We start from the raw sequence: 17,412 nt of genomic DNA on the forward strand, positions 1-17,412 counted from the left end.
TTCAGAAGACATCGGGATTCCTCAGGCCCTGCAACGCTCTGGTACTGTATCAACGTGCAGTGACAATTTTCATGTGCCCCTTTCAGTAGTAGTTGCCAATATCGTCGACTGCGAACGCCCATCATTAGGAATGTTCGGTCCACTATGTGCTCAGATATACTTGCACTTTGCCACAATTCAGCGCCTGTCTGTTTTACCAGTCTGTCCAGCCTACGACGTAGGAGATCTGTAAGGAGGGGTGGCTGCCCAACCCCACGACGTCTGGGTGGGGTTTCACCATTGTTTCGGTATGTGTTGAAGACTCTCACCACAGCATTCCTTGAACTCCTGATAAGTCATGCAGTTTCCAAATATCCTTGCCAAGCCTCAGGGCCCTCATTAAAACTCAGGTAGCTAGCGCATCTTCCCCATTCTACACACGGGCAGCCTGTTCACTGGTAGTATATGCACCGCGCATGGGTCTAACTAGGAGTCATTCCTCGCCAGATGACTCTGCTATCGTTTGGAGGGGTTTATATATATATATTGTACGTCGGTGGTTATAATGTTCTGGCTGATCAGTGTATAACTGGTTACATGATATAGGAGGTTTGTAAAGATGGGAGGTCGAAGCACACTGAGAAAGGTTTCTGAAGAGAGCGATGGAAATTGTTACCACATGTGGTGGAATTCATTTCGTCAGTCACAGTTGATACTGAAACTACAACACTACGTATTCAGAAGACCGCCAGAAACAGAAGGCCTCTACGCCTCTTCACTCTTCAAATAGCATTGGATATGATATGTGGCGGATCCACATGGACTACAGCTGGTGGTGATATAAGATGGCAACGATGTGGTCTTAGCCAATAGAATTGCACAATTACAGCAGGCTCTGCTAACTGTATTTCGGCTTTGACAGGGGGTGTCGACGCATAATCCAGTATGGTCTTACATAGGCCTGGGACGATTTTTCTTCATTCCCATTTTTACTGCTGGATATCTCAACAGGAGCCAGTCATCCAGCTGGTAAGATGGTAGCACAGAGCCTTTATTGCCTCTAGTTGTCAGGCTATTAGCTTTAATTTATTTTGCTGCCCATTCCGCCTAATAATTTTTAAGTGTCTTGGTTAGATTTTAATCTCTCTTTTTTTTTTTTTTTTCGCCTTCAGTCTACTGACTGGTTTGATGCGGCACGCCACGAATTCCATTCCTGTGCTAACCTCTTCATCTCAGAGTAGCACTTGCAACCTACGTCCTCAATTATTTGCTTGACGTATTCCAATATCTGTCTTCCTCTACAGTTTTTGCCCTCTACAGCTCCCTCTAGTACCATGGAAGTCATTCCCTCATGTCTTAGCAGATGTCCTATCATCCTGTCCCTTCTCCTTATCAGTGTTTTCCACATATTCCTTTCCTCTCCGATTCTGCGTAGGACTTCCTCATTCCTTACCTTATCAGTCCACCTAATTTTCAACATTCGTCTATAGCACCACATCTCAAATGCTTCGACTCTCTTCTGTTCCGGTTTTCCCACAGTCCATGTTTCACTACCATACAATGCTGTACTCCAGACGAACATCCTCAGCAATTTCTTCCTCAAATTAAGGCCGGTATTTGATATTAGTAGACTTCTCTTGGCCAGATATGCCTTTTTTGCCATAGCGGGTCTGCTTTTGATGTCCTCCTTGCTCCGTCCGTCATTGGTTATTTTACTGCCACGGTAGCAGAATTCCTTAACTTCATTGACTTCATGACCATCAATCCTGATGTTAAGTTTCTCGCTGTTCTCATTTCTACTACTTCTCATTACCTTCGTCTTTCTCCGATTTACTCTCAAACCATACTGTGTACTCATTAGACTGTTCATTCCTTTCACCAGATCATTTAATTCTTCTTCACTTTCACTCAGGATAGCAATGTCATAAGCGAATCTTGTCATTCATATCCTTTCACCTTGTATTTTAGTTCCACTCCTGAACCTTTCTTTTATTTCCATCATTGCTTCCACGATGTACAGACTGAAGAGTAGGGCCGAAAGGCTACAGCCTTGTCTTACACCCTTCTTAATACGAGCACTTCGTTCTTGATCGTCCACTCTTATTATTCCCTCTTGGTTGTTGTACATATTGTATATGACCCGTCTCTCCCTATAGCTTACCCCTACTTTTTAAGAATCTCGAACAGCTTGCACCATTTTATATTGTCGAACGCTTTTTCCAGGTCGACAAATCCTATGAAAGTGTCTTGATTTTTCTTTAGCCTTGCTTCCATTATTAGCCGTAACGTCAGAATTGCCTCTCTCGTCCCTTTACTTTTCCTAAAGCCAAACTGATCGTCACCTAGCGCATTCTCAATTTTCTTTTCCATTCTTCTGTATATTATTCTTGTAAGCAACTTCGATGCATGAGCTGTTAAGCTGATTGTGCGATAATTCTCGCACTTGTCAGCTCTTGCCGTCTTCGGAATTGTGTGGATGATGCTTTTCCGAAAGTCACATGGTATATCGCCAGACTCATATATTCTGCACACCAACGTGAATAGTCATTTTGTTGCCACTTCCCCCAATGATTTTAGAAATTCTGATGGAATGTTATTTACCCTTTCTGCCTTATTTGACCGTAAGTCCTCCAAAGCTCTTTTAAATTCCGATTCTAATACTGGATCCCCTATCTCTTCTAAATCGACTCCTATTTCTTCTTCTATCACATCAGACAGATCTTCACCCTCATAGAGGTTTTCAATGTATTCTTTCCACCTATCTGCTCCCTCGTCTGCATTTAACAGTGGAATTCCCGTTGCACTCTTAATGTTACCACCGTTACTTTTAATGGCACCAGAGGTTGTTTTGACTTTCCTGTGTGCTGAGTCTGTCCTTCCGACAATCATATCTTTTTCGATGTCTTCACATTTTTCCTGCAGCCATTTCCTCTTAGCTTCCCAGCACCTCCTATTTATTTCATTCCTCAGCGACTTGTATTTCTGTATTCCTGATTTTCCCGGAACAAGTTTGTACTTCCTCCTTTCATCAATCAACCGAAGTATTTCTTCTGTTACCCATGGTTTCTTCGCAGCTACCTTCTTTGTATCTATGTTTTCCTTCCCAACATCTGTGATGGCCCTTTTTAGAGATGTCCATTCCTCTTCAACTGTACTGCCTACTGCGCTATTCCTTATTGCTGTATCTATAGCGTTAGAGAACTTCAAACGTATCTTGTCATTCCTTAGTACTTCCGTATCCCACTTCTTTGCGTATTTATTCTTCCTGACTAATGTCTTGAACTTCATCACTGCTATATTGTGGTCTGAGTCTATATCTGCTCCTGGCTACGCCTTACAATCCAGTATCTGATTTCGGAATCTCTGTCTGACCATTATGTAATCTAATTGAAATCTTCCCGTATCTCCCGGCCTTTTCCAAGTATACCACCTCCTGTTGCGATTCTTGAACAGGGTATTCGCTATTGCTAGCTGAAACTTGTTACAGAACTCAATTAGTCTTTCTCCTCTTTCATTCCTAGTCCCAAGCCCATATTCTCCTGTAACCTTTTCTTCTACTCCTTCCCCTACAACTGCATTCCATTCGCCCATGACTATTAGATTTTCGTCCCCGTTTACATACTGCATTACCCTTTCAATATCCTCATACACTTTCTCTATCTGTTCGTCTTCAGCTTGCGATGTCGGCATGTATACCTGAACTATTGTTGTCGGTGTTGGTCTGCTGTCGATTCTGATCAGAACAACCCGGTCACTGACCTGTTCACAGTAACACACCCTCTGCCCTGCCTTCCTATTCATAACGAATCCTACATCTGTTATACAATTTAATCTCACCTGAAACAAAATCTGGTAACAATTAACACAGTTCTATGGGTAACTCATTCTTCAGCCATATACGAACTCGTGAAGATGGGCACAGTTGATTTGTAATAGCGACTGTTGTGGCTATATAAAATGAATTGTAAATACGAGGGTTGGAACTTTAACAATGGCAACTATTTATTTACAGATCCTGCAAATAGATACGCGTTTCAAAGTACTACTCACCTTCAAAGTAGCCACCAGCATTGTATATGACCCGATGCCAGCATTGTGGATGTCGTAGGATTCTCTTAACAGTGCCAGTTGTAATGACAGTTCGAGCGGCGCGGTCTATTGTCCGACGAATTTGTAGCAGTTCTGAAGCGAATGCCGTGAAGTGTTTACATCAGTTTACAATTCGAGTTGAATTTGCGAGTGCTAAAGTCCGTGGAGGGCAGTATGTGGCATAGCACTTAGCAGCCCCATCAGTCACACAAATCAGTAACCGAATGAGATTTTCACTCTGCAGTGGAGTGTGGGCTGATATGAAACTTCCTGGCCAATGAAAACTGTGTGTGGACGGTGACTCGAATACGGGATCTTTGCCTTTCGCGGGCAAGTGCTCCACCATCTGAGCTACCCAAGCACCACTCATGCCCCGCACTCGCAGCTCCAATTCTGCGAGTACGTCGTCTCCTACCTTCCACAATTCACAGAAGCTCTCCTGCGAACCATGCAGAAGTAGCAAAGTGAGCACCCGCCTTGCCGTCCGTGGAAGCTACACCAGCTACTAAAATTGGTGTTTTAGCATGGGTAGATACCTAGTACCTCAGAACCAATTGTGCTATGTATCTGCGAATGTAATCATTTCATGTTCTCTACATGCCTTGTTTCAGCGAAAAATCTTTAATGGACTGGAAATCTCTAAAAGGGTGTACCAATTTGTTTTCCAGCAGTGTTATAAGGGTCTTATGTCAAAACATCTGGAGGCTACAGGCGAAGTTTGCCATTCCCTGTTAGGATTTCACGGTACACTTAATCTACGGCTGTAAAGAACTGCCTATCATTAAACAGCTATGTAAATTTCTCACTTTCTACCCGTGGTCTAGGGGTAGCGTCTTCGATTCATAATCAAAACGTCTTCAGTCCCGGGTTCGATCCTGCCACTGCCTAAACTTTGATAAATAATCAGCATTGGCGGCATAAGACTTCCGGCATAAGGAGTCAGCTTCATTCTGCCAACGGCCTTGTCAAAGAGGGCAGAGGAGCGGATAGAGGTTCAGGGCACTCTCTTGTCCTAGGGGTGGGAAATTGCCCCTAAAGGCGGAAGAATCAGCAATGATCAACGACATGAGGTTGCAGAAGGCAATGGAAACCACTGCATTAAATAGACGTAACGTGTATCCACAGGACATGTGGCCTGTAATTGAAGAAGTGTCATGATGATCTCTCCATTGGCAAAAGATTCCGGAATAGTCCCCCATTCGGACCCCCGGGAGGGGACTGCCAAGGGGGAGGTTACCATGAGAAAAAGATTGAATAATCAACGAAAGGATAACGTTCTACGAGTCGGGGCATGGAATGTCAGAAGCTTGAACGTGGTAGGGAAACTAAAAATCTGAAAAGGGAAATTCAAAGGCTCAATCTAGATATAGTAGGGGTCAGTGAAGTGAAGTGGAAGGAAAGCAAGGACTTCTGGTCAGATGAGTATAGGGTAATATCAACAGCAGCAGAAAATGGTATGACAGGCGTAGGATTCGTTATGAATAGGAAGGTAGGGAAGAGGGTGTGTTACTGTGAACAGGTCAGTGACCGGGTTGTTCTAATCAGAATCGACAGCAGACCAACACCGACAACGATAGTTCAGGTATACATGCCGACTTCGCAAGCTGAAGACGAACAAATAGAGAAAGTGTATGAGGATATTGAAAGGGTAATGCAGCATGTAGACGGGGACGAAACTCTAATAGTCATGGGCGACTGGAATGCAGTTGTAGGGGAAGGAGTAGAAGAAAAGGTTACAGGAGAATATGGGCTTGGGACTAGGAATGAAAGAGGAGAAAGACTAACTGAGTTCTGTAACAAGTTTCAGCTAGTAATAGCGAATACCCTGTTCAAGAATCACAAGAGGAGGAGGTTCACTTGGAAAAGGCCGGGAGATACGGGAAGATTTCAATTAGATTACATCATGGTCAGACAGAGATTCCGAAATCAGATACTGGATTGTAAGGCGTACCCAGAAGCAGATATAGACTCAGATCACAATATAGTAGTGATGAAGGGCAGGCTGAAGTTCAAGACATTAGTGAGGAAGAATAAATACGCAAAGAACTGGGATACGGAAATACTAAGGAAAAACGAGATACGTTTGAAGTTCTCTATCGCTATAGATACAGCAATAAGGAATAGCGCAGTAGGCAGTACAGTTGAAGAGGAATGGACATCTTTAAAAAGGGCCATCACAGAAGTTTGGAAGGGAAACATAGGTACAAAGATGGTAGCTGCGAAGAAACCATGGGTAACAGAAGAAATACTTCACTCATTGATGAGAGGAGGAAGTACAAACATGTTCCGGGAAAATCAGGAATACAGAAATACAAGTCGCTGAGGAATGAAATAAATAGGAAGTGCAGGGAAGCTAAGACGAAATGGCTGCAGGAAAATAGTGAATACATCGCAAAAGATATGATTGTCGGAACGACAGACTCAGCATACAGGAAAGTCAAAACAACCTTTGGTGACATTAAAAGCCACGGTGGTAACATTAAGAATGCAACGGAAATTCCACTGTTAAATGCAGAGGAGAGAGCAGATAGGTGGAAAAAATACATTGGAAGCCTCTATGAGAGTGAAGATTTGTCTGATGTGATAGAAGAAGAAACAGGAGTCGATTTAGAAGAGATAGGGGATCCAGTATTAGAACGGAATTTAATAGAGCTTTGGAGGACTTACGGTCAAATAAGGCAAAAGGGATAGATAACATTCCATCAGAATTTCTAAAATCGTTTGGGGGAAGTGGCAACAAAACGACTATTCACGTTGGTGTGTAGAATATATCAGTCTGGCGATATACCATCTGACTTTCGGAAAAGCATCATCGACACAATTCCGAAGACGGCAAGAGCTGACAAGTGCGAGAATTATCGCACAATCAGCTTAACAGCTCATGCATCGAAGTTGCTTACAAGAATAATATACAGAAGAATGGAAAAGAAAATTGAGAATGCGCTAGGTGACGATCAGTTTGGCTTTAGGAAAAGTAAAGGGACGAGAGAGGCAATTCTGACGTTACGGCTAGTAATGGAAGCAAGGCTATAGAAAAATCAAGACACTTTCATAGGATTTGTCGACCTGGAAAAAGCGTTCGACATTATAAAATGGTGCAAGCTGTTCGAGATTCTTAAAAAAGTAGGGGTAAGCTATAGGGAGAGACGGGTCATATACAATATGTACAACAACCAAGAGGGAATAATAAGAGTGGACGATCAAGAACGAAGTGCTCGTATTAAGAAGGGTGTAAGACAGGACTGTAGCTTTTCGCCCCTACTCTTCAATCTGTACATCGAGGAAGCAATGATGGAAATAAAAGAAAGGTTCAGGAGTGGAATTAAAATACAAGGTGAAAGGATATGAATGACAGGATTCGCTTATGACATTGCTATCCTGAGTGAAAGTGAAGAAGAATTAAATGATCTGCTGAACGGAATGAACAGTCTAATGAGTACACAGTTTGGTTCGAGAGTAAATCGGAGAAAGACGAAGGTAATGAGAAGTAGTAGAAATGAGAACAGCGAGAAACTTAACATCAGGATCGATGGTCTCGAGGTCAATGAAGTTAAGGAATTCTGCTACCTAGGCGGTAAAATAACCAATGACGGACGGAGCAAGGAGAACATCAAAAGCAGACTCGCTATGGCAAAAAAGGCATTTCTGGCCAAGAGAAGTCTACTAGTATCAAATACTGGCCTTAATTTGAGGAAGAAATTGCTGAGGATGTACGTCTGGAGTACAGCATTGTATGGCAGTGAAACATGGACTGTGGGAAAACCGGAACAGAAGAGAATCGAAGCATTTGAGATGTGGTGCTATAGACGAATGTTGAAAATTAGGTGGACTGATAAGGTAAGGAATGAGGAGGTTCTACGCAGAATCGTAGAGGAAATGAATATGTGGAAAACACTGTTAAGGAGATGGAACAGGATGACAGGACATCTGCTAGGACATGAGGGAATGACTTCCTTGGTACTAGAGGGAGCTGTAGAGGGCCAAAACTGTACAGGAAGACAGATATTTGAATACGTCAAGCAATTAATTGAGGACGTAGGTTGCAAGTGCTACTCTGAGATGATGAGGTTAGTACAGGAAAGGAATTCGTGGCGTGCCGCATAAAACCAGTCAGTAGACTGATGACAAAAAAAAAACCTAAATAAATAAGTTTCTCTAACACTACGTGTAACAGGCTTTTCTTTGATTCAAAGAGATGATACAGCTTGTAAGTCGTTTCTGAGGGGTGGTGTGATTGTGCAAGCTTCCGTAAGTGGCAACGTCCTATGCTGTGATCTGCTCACAAATTACATTGCTCCGTTTGGAGGCGTTGTCCGCCTACCTCTTCATCCATTATTTTCTGTATGCTGGACAGGACTGTCACACCAGGAATCACATCAATTTTTCCTAAATTGTCTATGTAAACACGTTCACATGTTATTAATCATGTTGTCGCCCCTACAGAGGCCTCATTTGGCGTTAATCTTAGACGACGTAAAACTTCGTTGTAGTTGAACAGAGTGTCGATAGGCTTTCAGATTTTAGTTGCCACCCTTGGAAAACTTTCCGTCCTGCCACGTATGGTTAGCGACGTCAAAAAATGGCTCTGAGCACTATGGGACTTAACATCTGAGGTCATCAGTCTCCTAGTACTTAGAACTACTTAAACCTAACTAACCTAAGGAGATCACACACATCAATGCCCGAGACAGGATTCAAACCTGCGACCGTAGCTGTCGCGCGGTTCCAGTCTGAAGTGCCTAGAACCGCTCGGCCACGCCGGCCGGCGTTAGCGACGTGCTGGCTTGTAACACCATAATACGCAGTACAGTGGAAATTCATGGGAAGTGCCAGTTTTCCCGAGTTTCTCCCATCTTTCAGTGTTGTCACTACCAAATCGCTGAATCAGATCACTGAGCTGACATCACGCCCCTCAACGACAATGGAACACGCAGCTTGAGCAGATGCGCCCATTCCCAGCACTGACGGACGCAGACGACTCTTTGATTGACTGAGCTCCGCCCTCCTTCGCTCTTCGTCAGCATTAATGTTCAAATCATGGCAGCTATCCACAAAATTGAGGCCACCCATACAGACTGAAAGGTGAGAGGTCCCACCCACTCTTCTGACACCAGACTGTACCAGATAGTTGGTGGACATCTTTAGACGTTCATGAGAAATACACTGGGTGTGAGAAGTACAATGTCCGCTATTGTTTACATGGCCCTAATTTTGCTGTTTGTTCATGCCAATGTTTGCGCTCTTCGTCGTCCGTGTTTAGGGGAATTTTAACAGTATCGTATTTTATTTTTATTTTCTTGGTCATTGCCGCTCCCAACATTTAATAAAAAATTTTAAAATGGTTTTTAAATGTTAAATACCGCTTTCACCAGATGACTGTATGTTGGACGTGAATGGTGGGAAGTGGCTACAGGGCAATGTTTAACGTTACTATGTTATAAATAGCGTATGTGAGTACGTTCTTGTCTCATTCAAAAAACTGTTTGTACCTCAGAACTGGGAGATCGAATATTTTATATGAGCTCTTATTATATAATTTTTTTTACAGATTGCCTGAGGATGCACCGATAAGTGATGCGAAACCGGTCGCAGATTTAATAAATCACACTTCTTCCAATAAGAGGCTCGTTTGTTGACACTGTCTCTGTAGAATGTCTGACTTTGTTGACAGAGCCACAACATCACCTCTGCTTGCACTGTTTCATCAGTATAAAAGATAAGTCATCGAAATTGTCCTTAAGTTCTGGAAACAGATGGACATCGCATGGGATCGAGTTGGGACTGTATGGTGGATGACCCTTGGCAACGAAGCCTATACGTCGGATTGTTGCAGGTGTCGTAATGTTTCTGCATGTTCCGGCATTGTCATGTTCAAGGGGGGAGGATGGGGGGCTTCAAGGGTGGACGAACTCTTCGAATTCGAAACTCAATTAGAAAACACCGTTTCTCACGTGTCATCATAGTTATGTTACACGACACTATGTTATACGCTACAATTCTGCGTCCTCAAGCGGCAAAGGTCTACAAATATGTAGCGACGAAGAACGAAGATCCAGAATGCTAACAACATTTGTTTTATTTAAAATGCTTTAATGGTTTTCATATAAAAGATTCGGAGGTGCTACTTTTCAACATCCCCTCGTTCATTATAAGGATTAAATGGTTGGGGCAGACAGATTCGAGACTACGCCAAACAGATTGGGGAAGAAATTGGTGTAATATATATTTAAGGTTGAGAGAGATGTAGCACAAGATAGAGCTGGAGAATGGCGGCGGCCATTTGATATACTGATGACATACTACACACGGTAACTTGATATTGATGGACATAATCAAAGCAGTTGGCGGCCGAAGATTTCCAGTATAAGAAGTAACCCTCATTCAGCCAGCGGTCTTGTCAAAGAGATCCCCCTTGCGGTTGGAAACTGCCCACAAAGGCTGAAGAATCAGCAATGATTAACAGTATGAGGATGCAGAAGGAAAAGGAAGCGGCTGCATTAAAAACACATATTGTATATTACCTGCGAATGCTGCCTATAATTGAGAAGAGTCATTATGATCTCTCCATTGGCAAAAGATTCCGGAATAGCCCCCATTCCGATCTCCTGGACGGGACTGCTAAGGGGGAGGTGACCACAAGAAAAATGCTGAGTAACCAACGAAAGGCTAACATTCTACGAATCGGGACGTGGAATGTCAGAAGTCTGAACGCGGCAGGTAAGCTAGAAAATCTGCAAAGGGAAATGCTAAGGCACAATGCAGGCATAGTGGGGATCTGTGAAGTAAAACGGAAATAAGATAAGGGTTTCTGGACAGATGAGTATAATAAAAGATAAACAGCAGCAGAAAGTGGAATAACTGGAGGATTCGTGATGGATAGGAAGGTAGCGCAGAGAGTGAGTTATTGTGAACAGTTCAGTGATAGCGTTATTCTCGTCACAATCGACAGCAAGCCAACACCGACAATAACCGTTCAAGTATATATGCAGACTTCGCAAGCCGAAGATGAAGAGGCAGAGAACGTATATGGAGATATTAAACGGGTACAGTATGCAAAGGGAGGTGAAAGTGTAATAGTCATGGTTGATTGGAATGCGGTTGCATTGGATGGCCTAGAAGACCGGTTACGGAAGAGTATGGGCTTGGTAGCAGGTATGAGAGAGGAGAAAGGCTGAGTTCTGCAATTAATTTCCGCTACTACTAGCGAATTCTCTGTTCAGGAAATCACAAGGGGAAGCGATATTCTTGGAGAAGACCGGGTGATAAGGTGAGATTTCAGTTAGATAACATAATTGTCAGGCAAAGATACTGAATTGTAAGGCATACACAGGAGCAGATATAAACTCACATCACAATTTAGCAGTGATGAGGAGTAGGCTGCAAAAAAATATGACAATTTGTGGTAAGGTCTTACGGGACAAAACTGCTGAGGTCATCGGTCCCTGAGCTTACTCACTACTTAATCTAACTTAAACTAAGCTACGCTACGGACGACGCACACACCCATGCCCCAGAGAGGACTCGAACCTCAAACGGAGGGAGCCACCCGGGCTGTGACAAGACGCTTCAGATCGCGCGGTGTAGGCTGCAACTCAGGAGACTTATCAGGAAGAATCAGTGCGCAAAGAAGCTGGATATGGAACTACTGAGGAATAAAGAGATGCGCTTGAATTTCTCTGAGGCACTGCGATAAGGAATAGCTCAGTAGGCAATGCAGTTGAAAAAGGATGGACATCCCTACAAAGGGCAATCATGGAATTTGGAAAGAAAAACAAAGGCGGTAACTGCGAAGAAACCGAGGGTAACAGATGAAATACTTCAGTTGAGCAATGAATTAAGGAAAAGAAAGTTTGACGGAAATTGAGGAGTGAAATGAAATGTTGTGTGGCTAGGGCCTCCCGTAGGGTAGACGTGTCGCCTGGTGCAAGTCTTTTGAGTTGACGCCACTTCGGCGTCCTGTAACAAGACAGCAAAATTCCTTACACCAAGCAGGAGAAGCATACTTTGCTGCAGAATAGCACATGTCCCGTGAGGTGGTTTGATGAACTTGTGGCTTAGCTCCACAGTTTGCGCATCACAACTTTCTCAAAATCTTATTCTGAGCGCTTGTGTTCTGTATGGCGTTGGAGCAGTATTGTGGGAAGGCGAAGGAGCGGTACAGTGTTAAATCTAGGTACCTTGGAGTGAAGTACTGTTTCCAGGGGGTGACGTTCCAAGAGACATTACAATGCGCAGGGTAGTTAAAACGAAAGTTCTAGGTTCAAAACGCACTTACATAAAAACTACCTCTCAGTTTGATGTCAAATTTGAATTTGATGTCAAATTTGTACCGAATGTTGTTTAAATAATGTTGCCCTCTTCTCTGGCATTAGTCCGTTCCGTTTTCACGTCATTCTGAGTAGTGGTTCTCTTTTTACAGAGTTTTGAAACAGGAACATGAATAACCATTACCCTTTATTTGTTACCAGCACGATATAGCTGAGACAAAATCGCGACTCTAAGTTGACAAACCCAGTAGTTTGCTGTTATCTGTATTTAAAGAGGCTAGCCTATGCGTTTTCTCTGTTTGTGACTCTTCACCCAGATTTTTAAGCTATTCCTGAACTTCATTCTGTTTTATTTGTAAATCGTTCAATTCTTGGTACAGAAATGCTGCATAGCAACAATACCAAAACAAAAAAAATGGCTCTGAGCACTATGGGACTTAACAGCTATGGTCATCAGTCCCTAGAACTTAGAACTACTTAAACCGAACTAACCTAAGAACATCAAACAACACCCAGTCATCACGAGGCAGAGAAAATCCCTTACCCCGCCGGGAATCGAACCCGGGAACCCGGGCGTCGGAAGCGAGAACGCTACCGCACGACCACGAGTTGTGGACAATACCAAAACAAGCACACGTCTGCAGCCAATAGAATGCTTTGAAAACGGTAGTCTCTGTGTTTTGCAGGATTGTCAAGAGACGGTGGACTATGGACTACTGGAGCCTAATACTCTGGTACTGTCTCCGGAAGATCAGAGTGCTGCCTGTAAGTATATAGGAATCTTTGGCAGTAAGTACATGTCTCCATCTCACGCAGTGGAAGCTTCAATTCAAAATATCAATACAGTGTTATTCGTAAACACCTCTGCACTTGCTGAAAACAGCTGCAAGAAAATTACAACACATGCAGGAACAGAAATTTATCAGTTGACAGAACATCTCAACAAGTTCTTAATTCACACTCTACAACTTTTTTTGATGAAGTGGCAAACGTCGGTCAGTGCGTATTGGTAATTGTGATAGCTGCTGCTACTGCCCGGTAAGACATATCAACAGCTCACTTTTGAAATCTGTTCACTGGGTTGCCCGTATACAGATGCTAACTAGTTCAATGTGATGTTACGAAGTGGATCTATATGTTCTGATAAATTTTCTCCGATGTGATGGCCTTTATAACTATGTCACGGTGTGTGTTACGAATCTAAACTTGGAAAGATTCTAGGTCAACAGATATGTGTTATTTTTGTGCCGGGTTGCCGTAGTTTTAGCTCAGTCTTCTTCTGAAACTCTGGAAGTATTTATAAATAATTCTGCATATTTGTGTTACGTCAAAATTAACCAGTTTTTCTTACAAATGGGAACAGGAGGTGGAAAAAAATATGGAAGCAACAAAAACCATTTAAAACAGTTTCCATTCCCCTCGTAATTGATAAGTACTGGTCGTTTATTAATTTCCAAGAAACCTTACACCATTCTTCCAGCCAAATAGTGCCAGCTCTTGCTGCGTATTTGTGAAGTTAGTTAACGGAACAAATATCCCCTTTTAGCCTCCAAAATTTTGAGAAATGTTATCACTTGAGAGTAACGTGTTGAGAAATATTTTTTCAGCGATCGAGTTGGAGAACGCGAGTATGAACGGCTCTCAAAGGTAGCCTCTACATGCTTTATCACGCCCTGACATCAACTAAAATATCAAAAGGAAAAATACAAGAAGCATATTATTTCATCTCCTCTCGGGCGTAAGGCTGTCACCCGAAATGTAGGAAGTACAGTTAATAATATCCCGCATTCACGCCCTAAAGACGATGAAATATTCAAACTGTCGGGGAAAGTTTAGGAAACAGAAGAAGCAAAATGTTTATTCTACGGGAGAATTAAGAAAAGTTAAATTTATATTTTAATATGAATTCATTCACAGATGTAAGCAAATGTTAAGGACTCCTAGCGCTTCAACACAAGGCGTATAAAATTTATTTTTGTTAATAACAACACATGATTCTAGGAAATTCGGTAGGTTAGCGATACAGTTTGTGACGTTACGTAAATGAAAATGAAACAGAAACCGTATCCGTGTAGCGAGGACAAACTGGTAACGTGTAGTGTCGTGTAAGATGCCCTCCTCGCGATGTGTTAAGTTACCGATCACATACCGGTGGTTATTACTGAGTATATATTTGAAACATACATTTGACTTTGGAGCTGGTACAGGATTCGAGAAGACAAACCCAGACAGTATTGTTCAGCAAGAAATAATAAAATATAGAATACACCTTTATTTTCCTCCATTAGAATCGGACAGTATATTTGAATACGTGGAGCACAAAACTTTTTTACTGTATACAGCTTCATTCACAATTATGGCTGTAATACTCTGCTTGAATAAATCACTATAGTAACGGCCTCCGTCCATTTGCGTAGGCTTCTTCTAATGGCAGACCAGAATTCTCGTTATACACTCGCTGTGTACAGACTGTTGATCAAGAAAGACTATTCAAGATAGGTAATTCATAATTCCGTCTTCCACTATGGATAGCGGAAACATAAGGGAGAAGGAAAACATATGCACTCTACCGTGTCTGCGGCTAACAGCGTGACGAGCCGAGTTTAATCGCTGAATTATTAATTTGACAGTTTATTAAAAGTTTTATAGCTATAAACCGTACCCACGATGAACGTTGGAAACCATAAGTCATGTTACGAAAGCTTCTAGCAACTTTTCAAAAGTAATATTTATATTGAAGTGTATGATTTCTACCCTTCAATGGAGATCTTTTAATCCTCAACTAACAGCCTCCCATTAACTTCTCTTTGGCCTTATGTGTGATTTCTTTTTTATTCTTTTTATTTTTTTTTTTTTTGAGTCATCAGTCTCTAACACTTGAAACCTGCGTCCTCAATTATTTGCTGGATGTATTCTAATTTCTCTCTTCCTCTACAGTTTTTGCGTTCTACAGCAATCTCTACTTCCATGGAGGTCGTTCTATGATGTCTTAACGGATGCCTACCATCCTGTCCCTTCTCCTTGTCATTGTTTTCCTTTCCCCTCCGATTCTGCGCAGACCCTCATCAATCATCACTCCACGTAATTTGCAACATTCATCTGTAGGGCTCATCTCAAACGCTTCGATTCTCTTCTGTTCCTGTTTTCCCACAGTCCATGCTACACTACCATACAATACTATGCTTCAAACTTACATTCTCAGATAGCTTATCCTCAAATTAAGCTCTATGATTAATACTAGTAGACTTCTCTTGGCCAGAAATGCTCTTTTTTCCAGTCTGCTTTTGATGTCCTCCTTGTTTCGGCAGTCTTTAGTTATTTCACTACCTATGTAGTACAGATATTCGACTTCATCTACTTCATGACCAATATTGATGGTAAATTTCTCGCTGTTTTCATTTCTGCTACTGCTAATGACTTTTGTCTTTCGTCGATTTTCTATCAATCCTTGTTCTGTGCTCATTAAGCTGTTCATTTCATTCATAAGATCATGTAACTCTTTCACACTTTCACTGAGGATAGCGATGTCATCAGGGAAATGTATCATCGAAATCCTTTCACCTTGATTCTTAATTCTACTTCTCAACTTTTCTTTTATTTCCAACGTTTCTTTTTCGATGTACAGATTGAACAACAGGGACGAATGACTACATCCCAGTGTGATACCCTTTATAGCCCTACCACATCGTTCTTGGCAGTCCACTCATATTATTTCCTCTTGGCTGTTGTACATACTGTATATCACCAGTGTCTCCATATAGATTATGAATATTTTTTCTTAGAATTTCCTACATCTTGCGCCAATTTACAGTGTCAAATGCCTTTTCCAGTTCGACCAATCCTACGGACGTCTCTTGATTTTTCTTTACTCTTGCTTCCATTATCAACCGCATCGTCAGAATTGCCTCTCTGGCGCCTTTACTTTTCCTAAAGCCAAACTGATCGCCATCTAACACTTCCTCAAATTTCTTTTCATATTTTCCGTATAATATCCTTGTCAGTAACCTGGATGCATGAGCTGCTCAGTGGATTTTATGAAAATTCTCGCACCTGACAGCTCTTACAGTCTTCGTAATTGTGTGGATATTTTCCAAAAATGAGATGATATGTCGCCAGATTCATACATTCTACACACCACTTCCCCCATTGATTTCATAAATTCTGATTGAATGTTATCTATCCTTTCCGCCTTATTTTATCTTAATTCCTCCAAACCTCTTTTAAATTCTGATTCTAATACTTGACCCATTATCTCTTCTAACTCGACCCCTGTTACTTCTTGTCACATCACAAAAATCTTCCCCCTCATGAGTTACATGGTTAGGAAAATATACAGGTGAGCAGGGATGTATGAGAAATTATGACAGTGACCATACGGGCCGCAATTCGGGACATCCACTGGCATAAGTGTCTTTAACAAAAGGCAGAATTTTATGGCCAGCCGCCTGCGAAGCTTGTGAGCTGTCTGCGTGCTGCAATCAGGAACAGCTGTAGAAACGAATCGGAGGACGATGGTTTCATTAGTAGGCGACAAGGACTTGACGTCCAAGCCTCATCACAAAGCTTGTTGGTAGGAGTCTTGCACATCAAGAATCGAAAGATCCACCGTGAGTGCATTCACAGAAGTGGAGTGACAGACTAAACTAGAATTTGTACGTCAAGGAAACATTCTGACAGTAAATTTCGTGGTGGCCATCAAATTGACTACGGGTACAGATTTTCTGAATGATAGTCAAGCAGTATTAGATCTTGGATGTTGGAGACGGTTTTACAGGTAAGGGCGAAAATACACATCTGTTTTGAGGAGCAAGCTCCATGAGCACAAATTCGAGAGAGTTGCTTGAAGCTATGCTTTGAACATGGGGACTGTGCAGAAGTAAAATGTAGCAGTAACTGCGATCAAGGAAGACAATTTCAGGAAGAAGAGATGTGAAATCGCTCCAAAAAGTAATGAGCAGGTGGAACAACTCCAAAACATTATTTTGTAAGAAAGGAAAGAACTATACAAAATATTACTCAGTAATGAAGGCGTCTTCTCACCAAATCCAAGAATGATCAAAAACTTCCAATAAGCATT

At 42.1% G+C, this 17,412-nt stretch overlaps 1 protein-coding gene across 3 annotated transcripts in view; it reads left to right on the forward strand.

Annotated features, from left to right (window-relative positions):
• The window catches only part of LOC124616146, a 76,222-nt gene that overhangs the window by 30,467 nt on the left and 28,343 nt on the right, over positions 1-17,412 (forward strand). For all 3 annotated transcript variants that reach the window (XM_047144420.1, XM_047144422.1, XM_047144421.1), the window contains exon 2: positions 13,022-13,100. In XM_047144420.1, coding sequence (XP_047000376.1) covers positions 13,022-13,100 — 79 coding nt within the window. The remainder of the gene's footprint in view (positions 1-13,021; positions 13,101-17,412) is intronic.

This window comes from Schistocerca americana, chromosome 5 (assembly GCF_021461395.2).
Source record: "Schistocerca americana isolate TAMUIC-IGC-003095 chromosome 5, iqSchAmer2.1, whole genome shotgun sequence".
Classification (NCBI taxonomy): domain Eukaryota; kingdom Metazoa; phylum Arthropoda; class Insecta; order Orthoptera; family Acrididae; genus Schistocerca; species Schistocerca americana.